The 14395-nt window shown below is 35.5% G+C and overlaps 1 protein-coding gene across 1 annotated transcript in view; it reads right to left on the bottom strand.

The window, feature by feature from the left end:
* Ncapg (non-SMC condensin I complex subunit G) overlaps window positions 1–14395 on the bottom strand; it is a 32056-nt gene that overhangs the window by 11183 nt on the left and 6478 nt on the right. The window contains exons 8-13 of the mRNA XM_006981640.4: window positions 13534–13674; window positions 11620–11743; window positions 9218–9301; window positions 8778–8957; window positions 3473–3583; window positions 2047–2166 (exon numbers count right to left, since the gene is read on the bottom strand). Of these exons, the coding sequence (XP_006981702.1) occupies window positions 2047–2166; window positions 3473–3583; window positions 8778–8957; window positions 9218–9301; window positions 11620–11743; window positions 13534–13674 (760 nt within the window). The remainder of the gene's footprint in view (window positions 1–2046; window positions 2167–3472; window positions 3584–8777; window positions 8958–9217; window positions 9302–11619; window positions 11744–13533; window positions 13675–14395) is intronic.

Below are 14395 nucleotides of genomic sequence, written 5' to 3'. Positions count from 1 at the left end.
GGGGAAGGGATTCTATTATGAAAGATTAACTAAAATCACTTCTGTGTTGGTCAAATTAGTGTAATTAGAAAAATGACTTATTTTCAAATGTTTGAAGAGAATTTCAAGAACATATCCACTACATGTTTTGAGAATGAGTCCTGTAAATCTGCCAGATTCTTAACAACATGGTATTATGATGGCTCTGGGAACTCCAGAAACACTACTACCTCAGCATCCACAGTTTCCTTATTACACTCATGCCCCTAATATGCAGCAATAGCTACCAATATTCAATTCTAAGGAGATTTTTAAAATGAAGTAATTCCCCTCTTCTGCTTTTCTAACAAATCTTTATACATTATATCAATTTTTATTATTAGCACTTAACAAGTTTTTCTTACCGCAATATAGACATTTCATTACTCATCTAAAAATTGTGCAATGAAAGCCTTGAGAATACTTATTTTAAAAAAACTTTTATACAGCTAGGCATGGAGGTACACGCCTTGAATCGCAGCAGTATGGGGACAGAGGCAGCCATATTCCTGAGTTCGAGGCCAATCTAATCTATAAAGTGAGATCCAGGACAGCCAGGGCTACAAAGAGAAATTGTCTCAAAATATCAAAAATAAATAAATAAGGTAAGCGCACACACACACACACACACACACACACACACACACACACACACACACAGTACCCAACTTTTATAAAGATACAAGATTGTATCTACTCAGTAGTTACCTTCTTTTGATCATGGACTCTGCTGTATAAACTAAGAAAAGGCTAAACAATAAAAAATTAAAATATAAATTAAAAATCACAACTCGGAACAGTCCACAAAATATAGGCCAACTTCAGAAGTTTTCTGCCCTTCAATCTGCTATCATTCACAAATACTTTCAACTTTAAAAACATGGCCAGATCCAACAATTGTATTAAGTGAGGTAACTTATTAGACTGTTAAATCCCAAGCTAACAATATTTATAGGGATGTATACAAGTGGGGTGGGGTTATGCACACGAGAGGAAAAAGAAGGATTCAGAGAATATAGGACACGTGACATTAAAGCAGAAGGGAGGTTCTAAGAGGTAGAAGGGTATGGGGTGGGAGGGTTGGGGTCAAAAAGAATCAAAACAAAATAAATTTTCTTCCCTGAATCATTCATAGTGAAAATTTGTGTTTTCACAGTGTAAGTTCTTAGAAGAAATGAACATCCTGCAAACCCTTTCTCCTGTTATAGGTCACTTTGCTTAGACATATGTCCTCCTGTTCCTCCAATAGGCAAAAGAAAGGACTACTCCCAAGACCTCTCTCCTCTATTCTTCTCTTCACTAAGAAACTCAGGCATGTGAGGTGAAGAGGTTGCTCAGCAATTAAGAGCAGTTGATGCTCTTGCAAAGGACACAAACTCAGTTCCCAGCACCCATGTCAGGCAGCTCAAAACCAGCTGTAACTCTTGGGAATTCAATGCCCTCTTCTGCCTCAAAACATGGCATAAACACACACACACATACACACACAGAGAGAGAGACAGAGAGAAATAAAATCTTTAAAAAAAATAAAAATAAGGAACCCAAGTATTTCTAAGGTTTGCTCTTTGAACTTTTCTCTATGATCCTGAATGTCAAACTATGATTAAGGCCACATCAATGAAATAACTCCCTTCCCTCTTCTCATTCCTATTCCTGATGCTGCTGTGCTCTATCTCTCTGGCATAACCCATACTGATTTCTCACTGTTTGGTCAGGAATGCAAGCTCCAACAGCACAGACTTAAGTTGGTTCTCTTCATCACTTAGTATTATATTTATCTAAGCTGAGAACACTTACAGCACAAAGAATGCGCACTCATATAAGCTACCTGACTCATCTTAAATTGTTACTTTATTTTTTTTTCTAGAAGGACATCTTGATAAGATATCAAGATAAAACCTGAATCCCTAAAGATTATCCATAATCATCAATAAGCAGCTGAACATATCTAGATTATTAACATAGCACCGGAGATACAGAGCATTTCAGGAAATAGACACATGATTTTTGTCATAAAATAAATCCTACCTGTAAGAATAACATAAAGTGTTTACTTGCAAAATCCTGACTCTGTAGTCCACAGCATCCCAAGCACAAAACAGCCAAATTTCTTACTATAGGATGAACACTTATTATTCCAGGAAGAATCTACAATGAAGTAAAAATTAAAATAATTTTGACCAAGGCAAGAAATTTACAATTCCATATTAAGATAACAATCAAAATGATGATTTCCATATGATTTTGTAAGGCTATTTCATTTCCATACTATTTCATTATAGTAAAGAAGAAAGTTTTATCAGTTAAAAAAATGGAAAGGGGATAATTATAAAGTTGATTAAGCAGAACACAGCCAGAGCACCTTTCCTGTTTCAATATGTAACATTCCCATATCTGCTAATATTGATTCAAGGATTCCCAATGCTAACAGAATAAGACAAAACTCCTTAATATAATGTGTAGTACTTCCTACATCCCCAGTTAAGACAAATTGCACAGTGTTTTAAGTATGTTCAACTGTCTGACTTTAATGCCTCCTATTCAGTACCAACCAACAGAAATAAAATTAAGGCCACAAATAAAAACCACGTCACTTTAGTTATTTTAAAATCTACATTAAAGCAAAAAGAAATCAGTAAAGTACAATTTTTATGTTACAGTTTATCTTACATACTCAAAATATTGCTACAGAATGTCAATGACAAAAATTATTAGTGAGATAAATTTATGTTCTTCCATTTTTAAAACTGTTATTATAGTATGCATCAATCTAAACTAGTTTTTAATAGTTATAAGGGCTCTGGTTTTAAATGTTCTTCCCTCTCCTTTTCACATATCTGTTAAATATCATAGCAAGATCATTCTCCTTGAATAGGTCAAACCCTGCAATTAAGTTAACTTATGACCATATAAATCTTCATAACCAGTGTCAATAACCTAAGTAACTATTTTTTATATTTTAATTACATCCCTTTTCCCTCTTCCCTTTGCTCCCTTCAACTCCTTCCATGTCCCCTCCCACCCACTGCATGCTCCCCGTCCCTCTCCCCACTGAAATTGATGGCCTCTTTTTTGTTATTGTCACACACATATAGGTACATAAATATATATAGTGTCTATTTTTTAACAATGTCCTCACTTAAACAGAAGATCCAGGATGGCAATTTGTATGTTTTGTATATTATATACACTATATTTCAAGTATTTCTTAGATAATATGCATTCAATGAACATATGCTGAGTGAACCATTTCTATTTTATTTAAAACAGTGACTTTATAAAAATGCATTATCTTATTTATTCTACATACTATGAAGTAGTCACTATGCATATACATAGTTGATTATTTGTATTTATCAGATGTTTTCAATGGTAGTCTTTTAATTATTTTAAGCACTAATGAACATATTATATAAGGTAGAAGAGTATAAGGCCTCAGAGGCTAGCAGTGTACCAAAGATTCAATGATCCCATTCATAGTTGCACCAATTCCAGTTGACATGGACATCTGCTTCAGTAGTTCATAGCACAAAATAAGACACTTCTGTAATGTTTCAGCATCATTCTAAAATAAAGAACAAAATATACAGCATTAGTAAGAAAATCTTTTGCCTATCTCTTAAACAATTGCTCTCTTGAGACTTTTTCTACAGCATATTGTTACTCTCTGTTCCCAGGCTATTTTATCCAACCATGCAACTCTATTTTTCATTTATGAGCTAGCCAAGTGCGACTCCTAGATTGAAACTTTCCATCCTAAAGGGAAGCTCCTTAAACAGAAGGTAAACAACTCAAAACAAATTCAGGAAATCAGTGAAAGTGACCAGAATCACTAGGCCCCTCCCTGCCAGAGTAAGCAGTAAAAGCTGAAAAGATTTTCAGACAAGCCACCTGCAAAGACTGACACCAGACCAGTTGCCTGGAAGAAGCAGAAATCAGTTGAGCTGCATGTTAAAAGGATTAGAACAACTGAGGCCCCTGGAAAGGACGTTCTCTGACCTGATGAGCTACCTGCAGACTGTACAGTGTGCTCCAGGTTCTCAGCTTTGTGAGCTGTCACCAACTCTAGAGTGGGCTTTGGAGATGCAGATGTCTGTCAGTCATTTCTGCTCCTGTAAGTAACCCCAATAAAACTCACTGGTTCACCAAGATGGACTTTGGTAGTATCTGTACTTTGGTCTATCATGGGACCCCTTATCTAGGTGAGTTGATGTGTGCATTGCATCTCCCCAGGAAAAGTTTTGTCACATAATACCCAGTTATTTTCAAAATGTCAACTTCTTATAATAGAAGACACTTCTTGCATGTTCCACGGGCTCCTCAAAGTCAACACATCCAAAATGGAACTAACTCATTATTAAGTTCCTAACTCATGCATTCTGTATCATGGCCATCTCTCTCCATTTGTCCAATGCAAAAAAAGGCCTAAGAAACCCTTGTTTCTCTCTTCTTCCTATTCCTAACCCTAAATAACTCATATACCTCTTCTATTTGTATTCACCATCATCTCATTCACAGTGCCATCATCTCAAGCTATACTTCTGAAAGTCTGCCAAGAATGACGACTATCTAGGCTTGTATCACTCTCTAATCTATTTCCACACAATACTAACCCTTCTAAGACAGAGTACTCATCCTACTCTTTAAAACATTCCTGTATCCACCATCATCTCTGAATAAGGTAGATTCTTTAATACTGACTATCTGAGGCCTTACATTTATCTGTCCCTTAACATTTCTTCTGATTTATCTATTTACCAATGCAATTATCTCTCCATGTAAACTGAAGTTATAAAATACAACAAGGATCTTTTTTAAACTCTGGGCCATCATACATACCGTTACAAGATCTACATTTCCTTAACTACTCATTAAGGAGAGACAACATAAAGTGCATTAAAAGTACCCATTTATAGTAACTATTTAGGTTTGAAAGACCAGTAGGGCTTGGGGGCAATTAGAATAATGAATTCACATTTATAAAGTTCTTGAAGGAGTAATCATCTGACTAGCCTACCACAGAAATACTATCCTTTAACTTGTTAGGCTGCACTATGTTTGATAGTTAACCTTGTAACAATTTGATTAAGCTGAGAAGCAGCTGGTAAACATTAGTAAAGCATACCCCCGGAGGTGACTTTGAGGATGTTTCTAAAGACAAGGAAAGAAGGGAAGACGCACTCTGAATACAAGTGGCACCATCCCACAGACTGGAGGCCTGAACAAGAATCCAAGGCAGGAAAGGAAAAACAGCTTAGGCCTGCTCCCTGTCAGTCAGAATGGGAGCCTCTCTGCTCTACCACACCCTCTCAACCTTAATGTGCAGAAACCTGTGAAACTCTGAACCAAAAAACCTTCCTTCCCTCCCAACTGCTTTCTTAGCTAGTATCTCCAAACAATGAAAAGTGTAACATGTTAATTTTATTCACATCTCAGGTTAATCTATTTCTTCCACTCAGGAAACCATAGCATTCTACATATACACACTTCTCAATAAAATTTCTATAGTTTCTTGATCACATCATCTATTACATTAGAATTATATGATAATAGTTATGGCTCCCCAAATAGACAAAAAGACACTCAATGTTCAAAGGAAGTCAAGAGATTATTAATTAGATTATTAATCAGGGAGACCACCTTTATAAATACTTTCCTTATCTGAGGGGTCGGGGGACAGGTGGGGTCAGGACAGGGCTAGTAATCAAACCTAAGGCCTTGCATGTGCTAGGCAGGCACTCTCATTATTGAGAGTGCCTCTCCATTCCTTGGATTTTTAAAACACGCCCTCACTTTCGTAGTCCAAGATGGCCTTGACCTAGATCTTGTCCCTCTGACTCAAAGCACTAATATTACAGATACACACCATCACACTTGTCCAAATAGTTAATTAATTTAAAATGTTATAATATTTTTTTGTTGTTCCTCAAATTTAATAGCTGAGGGTAAGCCACAAGTTGTAAATAAGCTACTGACTATAAAACTAAATGAAACATTCGCACTAGGACAGTGAGCTATTAGGTTAGGATATATTTATGGCTAGAAAGTTTAAGGATTCTAAATCTCTCTTATATATGGTAATCTTTCCTATTCAGCACTGTCTTAAGTACTCCCCATATCAAAAGTGCAATTTTAAGTATGTTCAATACAAAAGACAAGATCTTTAAAAATATAAAATACACAAACTGATACATTCTATCATATGCTAAAATAAATTCATAACCACAGACATAATCCTTTTAAGAGATAATTTGTCAAATGACTAAGTTAAAAAACAGAAAAGCTTCAAATATTACTAAATATCAAGGATTTCATTAAAAATAAGCAAAGCTGTAACTGCAAAGATGGTTTAGTGGTTATAAGTACTTGCTGTTCTTGCAAAGGACCAGATCCTGTTCCTAGCACCCACACAGCAGCTCATAACCATTTGAAACTCCAGGTCCTGGGTATCTGATGCTCTCTTCTGACCTCCAAGAGCACCAGGCACACATATGATACACATACATTCATGCAAGCAAAACACTCATACACATAAATAAATTTTAAAAATAAACCTAAATAAATTTAAAAAAAAACAACAAAAGCTGTGATATAGAAATGTAGGATATAGATATGATAGGATAAAAGGGTAGATTACTGAATCTACATTTAAAGAACAACTTATTTGAAATGTTTTACATTGCTATGAATTTTAGTTTGTTGATACAAATTTGTTATGCTGTATATATATTTCTACTCTTATTTAAGGTATTACGCTTATGCAACTCATTAAAACTGTAATGTATAATTAAGAAATACAGATTAGTAATTAGTCATCTATGATAATCAAACTTACAGTCATGTTAGTTAAGTTTTCTAGGTATACAGATATATTTTAATTGGGTAGGTAATCTTCAAACACTTCAAAGACCTACAGAATATGGCATTTAAAATGTTTTAAGAACTTTGACTTTTCTGGACATTGAGATATGTCTGCTCCTGATAGCACTAATTACTTCAAAGAGGATGATGGGCATCAAAGAAACTCCATATGGAGTCTGCTTTCTTTATGGCAAAAGTTAACCATTTGGGCAAGAAACTGCTCTTGCCTGGACTGCTTGACAGTATGTAATGTAAACTGGACATGCAGGACCCATGGGAAAATAACCACCAAACTTTGCCAAAACAGGGCGAGATGGTCCTTAAGGTTCCTGTTTCACAGAGGAGACTGCCAGACATTCTGCAGGACACAGGGAGAAGTGACTAATGGACTTTGTCAATATGCAAGACAATCCTTCAAATTTCCTGCTTCACTAAAAAGTCTGCCAGACTCTAGGCCTGTAGGCTGAAGACAGATGCCCCAACATTACAGAGGAACTTTGGATGACTGCCCCAACAACCAGATGTCTCTGTCATTTCCAGACTTATAAGAGTTGCTTGCAGTATACTTCCTGTTTACTCAAGTAATATTATATCCTTCTGGGGTCTTTGATGAAGTTGAAGACTAGATAGTTATAATTTTCCTTAGTTATGATAAAAGATAAATTAGATCTAAAATTTTAGACTTAACAAATATAGGATGATAGAATATTTTCTTTAAATTTGCCAAATACAAATAGACTAGATATTTTAACTGTAATTCTTGCTTGATAACTGTTCTATTATATGTAATTTTACTATGTTAAAGTTAAAAGCTTCCTTTTTGATTAGACAGAAAAGGGGAAGTGCTGTGGGATGTCTTTCTATATGCTGTGAATATGTGTTACTCCCACTGGCTAATAAATAAAGCTGCACTGGCCTATGGCAGGGCAGGATGTAGCCAGGTGGAAAAATCCAAGAGAGATAATGAGAGGAGAAAGGAGAGTAGGAGGAGAAGCCAGCCCAATGCCCAAGGAGCAACATGTCAGTAGACCAATAACACCACAGCCACATGGAGACATATAGATCAATAGAAATGGGTTAAGTTATAAGAACTAGCTAGCAAGAAGCCTGACCCATAGGCCATACAGTTTGTAAATAATACAAGCCTCTGTGTGTTTACTTGGGACCAAGCAGTTGCGGGACGTGGGTAGGAGAGATTCGTCCAGACCTCAGGGCCAGGCAAGACTGAAGAAACTTCTGGCTACAAAGCTGTTTGTTTTGTTTTTTTTTCTAACCATGCATATGCACATTTACCAAAGAAGATACCAAATCTCAGTTAAAGTATTTCTTTACCAAAGATACTTTATCCTAGCAATAAAAATGTTATGGACCTTTCACAAAGGGAAAAATGTATACAATTCCTTTTTAGACCATTCAAGAAAAATAAATGAATGAATAAAACATCTAAGTAAATAACAAGAAGACTAATTTCACCAAGAAGAAGAAAGTGTTCAAATTCTAGGGATAAGCATGACAAGGGAACAAGTCCATGCTATAAAAATTAAAGGTATTTTCCAAAGTCTAAAAATGCCAGGCCTGGTGTGATGGCATACCACCTTAATCCCAGCACTAGGGGCTGTGTAGGCATAAACAAATAGATCTCTGTTAGTTCAAGGCCAGTTCAGTCTACATAGTGAGTTCCAGGCCAGTCAGGGTTATGTAATGAGATTGTCTCAAACACCACAAATCTAAAAATATTAAAACAGAAGTTTCAAATTAAAGTTTCTTTTTTCATATTAATTTATGGTATCATCACAACTCCCTCCAAAGTAAATACATTCTGACAGTTTAACGAATTCAAGAAAATAAGGTTTGTTGATATAATAGTAGTTAAAATTTATTATGAAAATGACAAATACCTTTTCTGTGTGGACTTCTTTAATTTCAAGTTGCTCTGTCTCTTTTAACAGGTTTATTCTGGCATCTTCCAATGTTTTTATCTCTTCTTTTAGTTTTGATGCCTGATCAAAATCCTGTATAGCAATGCAATTTTCCAAAGCTTCTTTAGCCTCAATAAGCTTAACTTTTATTTCAGCCATCTAAAAAAAGATAGAAATTGATCATCTACACAAAAATTAACATGAAAATTTGTCACAATTTCTCAGACTCAGGATTGAAGCAGTAAAGCAAAAGATTTCATTTTCCTGAAACAGAGATCAGCAAATTTGTTATAATCTGGTAATGATTTGCATACCCTTAGAGTGTAACACTTAATGACGTGACTTGATGAGAATGTTTCTAAGCAGTCCAGCAGGAGGCAGCATCACTAAAGCACATTTTTGATTTAGAAGAGATTTACCTTGAGTTCCTTCTTTCTTGTATCAGATGGATCAACATCAACAGTAACGATGGGTGCACGAATCTCTGAGATAATTTCTGTGACCTAATAAAGTTATAATTCAATATAAGCTGTAATCCATGCTTTATACCAAAAAAATGATAACAAACTGCTACATCAAATTCCAAACAAATATCACCTTTGAAAGACAGCAAAAGAATTATCTAAAAGTCATACACACTTGCTCATTACACAATCTTAAGTAAAGACTATGTTGGTTCATTTTTATTGTCCATTTGATTGGACTTGGTATCACCTGACAGTCATCTGAGGATGTTTTCAGATACTCCCCGCAAGGGTGAATCTTTCCAATGGACAGCCCAGTGAAAGATCTAGTGAAAAAGTAATACTACCTGCCTGGAACAATTGATTTTAAAATGACTGTGCTTGAAAAGAGATAGCTTGTAAAGGTTGATCTACATTGCCAACCTGGCTGGATTTGGATTCCTTTAGAAGACACACTTTTGGACATACCAGTAAGGATATTTTTGAAGAGGTTTAACTGAGGGAAAAGACATGATCTAAATTTGGGCATTACCTTCCCACAGGTTGGGGTGCCACATTGAGTAAGGGAAAAAGGAGTAAGAATCTCACTGAGCACCAGATTCACCTCTCTTTCTGTGAACAAAATGTGACTGACCAATCGCCTCATGTTCCTGTCTATCATAGCTAGAACTTTTCTCAACACCATACCATCCCCATCATGACAAACTGTACCCTCAAGGCAAAACAAACCCTCCCTCCCTTTCTTTCCTTTCCCTTCCCAGGACACTTCCTCCCAAGTTGCTTCTCGTCAGTTGTATTGGTTCCTTTTCTTACTGCTGTGACAAAAACAACTTAAAGAAGGAACCATTCATTTTGGCTCAGTATGAAACTAACAGTCTACCACAGAGGGGAGGGAATGGGCAAAGGAGCATGAAGTAGTTAGCCGCACTGCACTATAGTCAAAAAACAAAGAAAAGGGAAGGCTAGTACTCAGTTTACACAGTCAGCTTAGAACCTAAGCACCTAAACTGGTGCCACTCACACCTCACCCAATCTACAAACTGTCTCGAAAACATACCCAGAGGTTTATCTTCTAGTTTATTCTAAATCTTGTTAAGTTGACATTAATAACCATTACAAGAGGCATTTGGTCACAGCAACAAGACAGCAACTAATATATAAACCAAACAATAAGACTAAATAAGAACCAGGCGGTGGTGGCGCACGCCTTTAATCCCAGCACTCGAGAGGCAGAGGCAGAAGGATCTGAGTTCCAAGCCAGCCAGGTCTACAAAGTTAGTGCCAGGACAGCCAAGGCTACACACACACACACACACACACACACACAAACACACACACACACAAACACACACACACACACACACACACACCAAAATAAAGGTCTCAAACAAAACAAAACAAAAACAAATGAACAAACAAAAAGACTGAATAGTCTAGTCAGATGTATTATTTGACTAAAAAGTAACAATTTTTATGTCATTATGGATACTAAAGATGAATTATTCCTAATGCAATATTTGAAAAGTAGAAAAAAAAAAGAATTATTGTACCCTAAGATTACTCTCTATAATCTAAAATTTTATGCCTAAAATTCTTAACTCCTTCCTCAGTTCTGTACAAGTTAAATTTAAAAAAAAAAAAAAAAACAAAAAAAAAAACTATTTCCTTCCTTTGGTACACAATATATAAGTAATAAGCAATGATAATGATTTTTCCTTCCAGAGCCTCTTGGAATTTGCCAGTTCAGAAAAAAAGGTGCTTCCCATATGAATAAGCAAATCCTAGAAAACCACTAATTAGGAATGGTATAGAAAGGATGAATATGTAAGGAGAGGTTTAGACCAACTAATTTTGAACTACCTAGCAAGCAAACTGCTTGGTTTTATTAATCAATACAAATCTATTTCTTTTTGCTATCCCCCCAAGGGGTTAGACCTCATTTCTGGAACTATTGTAGCACATTCAATTGACTTTTGTATCTATCAAGCATTTCATGAAGTTATATTAGTGTTTTGCATTTGAGTAAAATAGGCTAAAAACTTGCCCAAAGCCACAACTGAGGAATCCATAACTCAAGTCTTCCTTCTACACACTAGTTCCCAATAATTACAAAGAAAACCTCATCACACTTGTTCCTTCCTCCCATACCTGCTGCACTGACTCAATAAAGTAACCGGCATGCTAAGACAGGAAAGTGTTTTAAACTCTGTGTGTGAGAAAGATGTACTCCTTTTTCCTTTTTTGCAACATATTGGACAACACTAATACAGTCAAAGACAAAGATGCTAAAGAGAAATCTGACTCTTGGATGTCACTGATCAAAGTGTCCTAACTATATCAAAAATAAAAGCACTTACAATCTGTATCCTTTTATTATCATCTAAGATGATGTGAAGGAGTATCTCAACAATAACAGAAATTAAGGATACTGGAGTTGTAGGGAGAATAAGAGTCTCCTGCAAAATAGCCAGCAGTCGTTTCCTGTAATCAAAAAGATCTTTTTTAATTTAACTACCACTATGACAAAATGCATTTTATACACATTTTTTAAAGCATTTTTCTTATTTTCTGTGTGGGTATGTGAGAGGGCACTCATGCCTGGAATTAAATGTGGAGATCAAAGAAGAAATTGCCGGAGTTAGTTTTCCCCTTCTACCCTGAGGGTTCCAAGGATCAAATGAAAGGCCTTGGGTTTGACAGCAAGCATCTTTAACCCCTGAGCCATCTTACCAACTGAAAATACATTTTTTCTAACATTGCCCTTTACATTTGTTTTAGTTTTTACTTTTGTTTATAACTATAGGTACAAAACTCCATACATAAAGACTTTAGGTTAAAAGACAAAAAAAAAAACACCAAAAACTCACATTCTGCAAACTTTATTAAAAATACACATATAAATTATATTTTTATACCCTGATCTTAAATTAACAAAAAACAGGGGGAAAAGAGGTTAATCAAACCATCTAGATAGTACTACTTGCTTTCTTTGCAATATTTTAATTTTAGTAAATATTTTAGACCAAAAAACCGGAAATTACTTATTCTGAGGTAATTATACTAGGATTATATACATAGATACCCATAGAAACATGGATGCATAAGCAATCATGTGCCACATAATGTTTCAGTAAACATTAAACTACATATCTAATGGATGACCCAGTAAATCATAATGGAGCTAGAAAATATCTAATGCCTAATGATATAGTAGCCCTAGTAATGTGCTATGTCAATGCATTTCTTTGGTGATACTGGTATAAACAAACATACAATGCCATACATATAAAAGTACAGTACATGTGATTACATACCACACACCATACTAAATGTTAAATGATTGTTACTGGTTTATTTAATTATCATAATGTATTTTTAACCATTATTGTAAGTATACTTAGCATATTACTACTTACTATGAAAGTTGTATTTGCAAGAGCCTCATGCATATTTTGTCATCTTCTAATTATACCAAAATACCACAATGAACAATTAACCTATTAACACCTAAATTTATACACTATGCTTGCACACCTCCAAAATCACCTAATAACACATTTCTCAGAAATATACCCTAACATTAATGAACTATATATGTGTAAATATGTTTCCATATAAGGAAAGAGGAAAAAAAAATTGTTATAGCACTTCTAAGGCAGACATATCTAGTCATTGTACCAAAACTATATTTAAATATAGGGACAGCCAGGGGTTAAGGAAGGAGTGATAATGCTGCCCTCTAGACGAGTCTTCGCTGTTACACTCATGGACTCATGGGAACTATGGTTACCTGCACAAGACCTGCCAGTCAACATTGCAGTATGGAGGGATAGGGGCTCCTGAGGTCCTACTCCCCCAGCTGAGAAGCTACTGGCAGTTGACAACTACTAGGGGAGGGAGAATCATTTTTATTCTAGGGCGCAGCTGGTTGTATGCTGCCCATGATCTGAAGGATGGCCACATAACCATGCACACAACACTAACTGGACTCAGTATGTTAAAAAGAAAGGGGTAGGGGAGGGCCAAGGCTCAAGGAAGAAGAAGGAAAATGTTGAGGATCAAGAGTAGGAAGAGTCTAGAGGTGGATATGCTCAAGATACACTGTATCTTGATTTTTTTAAAAGCCCTAATTAATCAGAGGATATATCATCTTCAACATTTATAGTTATACTAAAATTAAAATCAGAATTATCTTTTAAATTAAACCAAGGCAGATTACTAAATAAACAAAATTAAAAGAAATTAGATCAAATGTTAACATTTAGACATACCTTCCTCCTTCTTCACTGGTATCCAAAGATTTTATAATTAGAATCAATTGCTGACCTATAAATTCTCTTGTCATCAAATTTCCAATATAGGTAAAATCACCTCTCTGTTCTTCATTAACTACTGGGAAGCTCTGGATGTAACTAAAATAAGTAGAATTAATAAAGAAGATGTAACTCAGTGGAAGAGCACTTACATAGCACACACAAGGCACTACAAAATAGTGTAATATCACATACCAACAAATAATGATTTTACATACAGGTTAAAAAAACAGAAGACAGTACATATAATATGCTATATTTTCAAAAAGAAACTTACATGTGCATTTAAAACACATAGAGAGATTTGAAAACACACACCCTAGTTATTTAATTGTTAACTAAACAATGATCAATGGGAATGAGAAAGCAAAGAATAAATTTACCTCTACATTTGAATTCTGGCAGTATTTTTAATATAATTTTACAGTGAAATAAAAATTATATTGTCTTAGTTGGGTTTCTATTATGATAAAACACCATGACCAAAAGCAACTTGGGGAGGAAATGGTTTATTTCCTATTTCACATTATAGTCCATCACTGAAAGAAGTCATGTCAAGTACTGAAACAAGGCAGGAACCTAGAAGCTGGAACTGACGCAGAGGCCGTGGAGGAACGTTGCTTACTTGCTTGTTCCCCATGGCTTGCTCAGCCTCCTTTTCTTATAGAGCCTAGGATCACCAGCCCAGGGATGGCACCACCCACAGTGAGCTAGGCCCATCCAAATCCATCATCAACCAAGAAAGTGTACCACAGGCTTGCCCACAGGCCAATCGAGTGAGAGCATTTTCTCAATTGAGATTCCCTCCTCCAAAATGACT

Source organism: Peromyscus maniculatus, chromosome 10, assembly GCF_049852395.1.
Source record: "Peromyscus maniculatus bairdii isolate BWxNUB_F1_BW_parent chromosome 10, HU_Pman_BW_mat_3.1, whole genome shotgun sequence".
In the NCBI taxonomy this organism is placed as follows: domain Eukaryota; kingdom Metazoa; phylum Chordata; class Mammalia; order Rodentia; family Cricetidae; genus Peromyscus; species Peromyscus maniculatus.
Note: the sequence above shows the minus strand (reverse complement) of the source record. Positions and strands in the feature narration are given on the sequence as shown.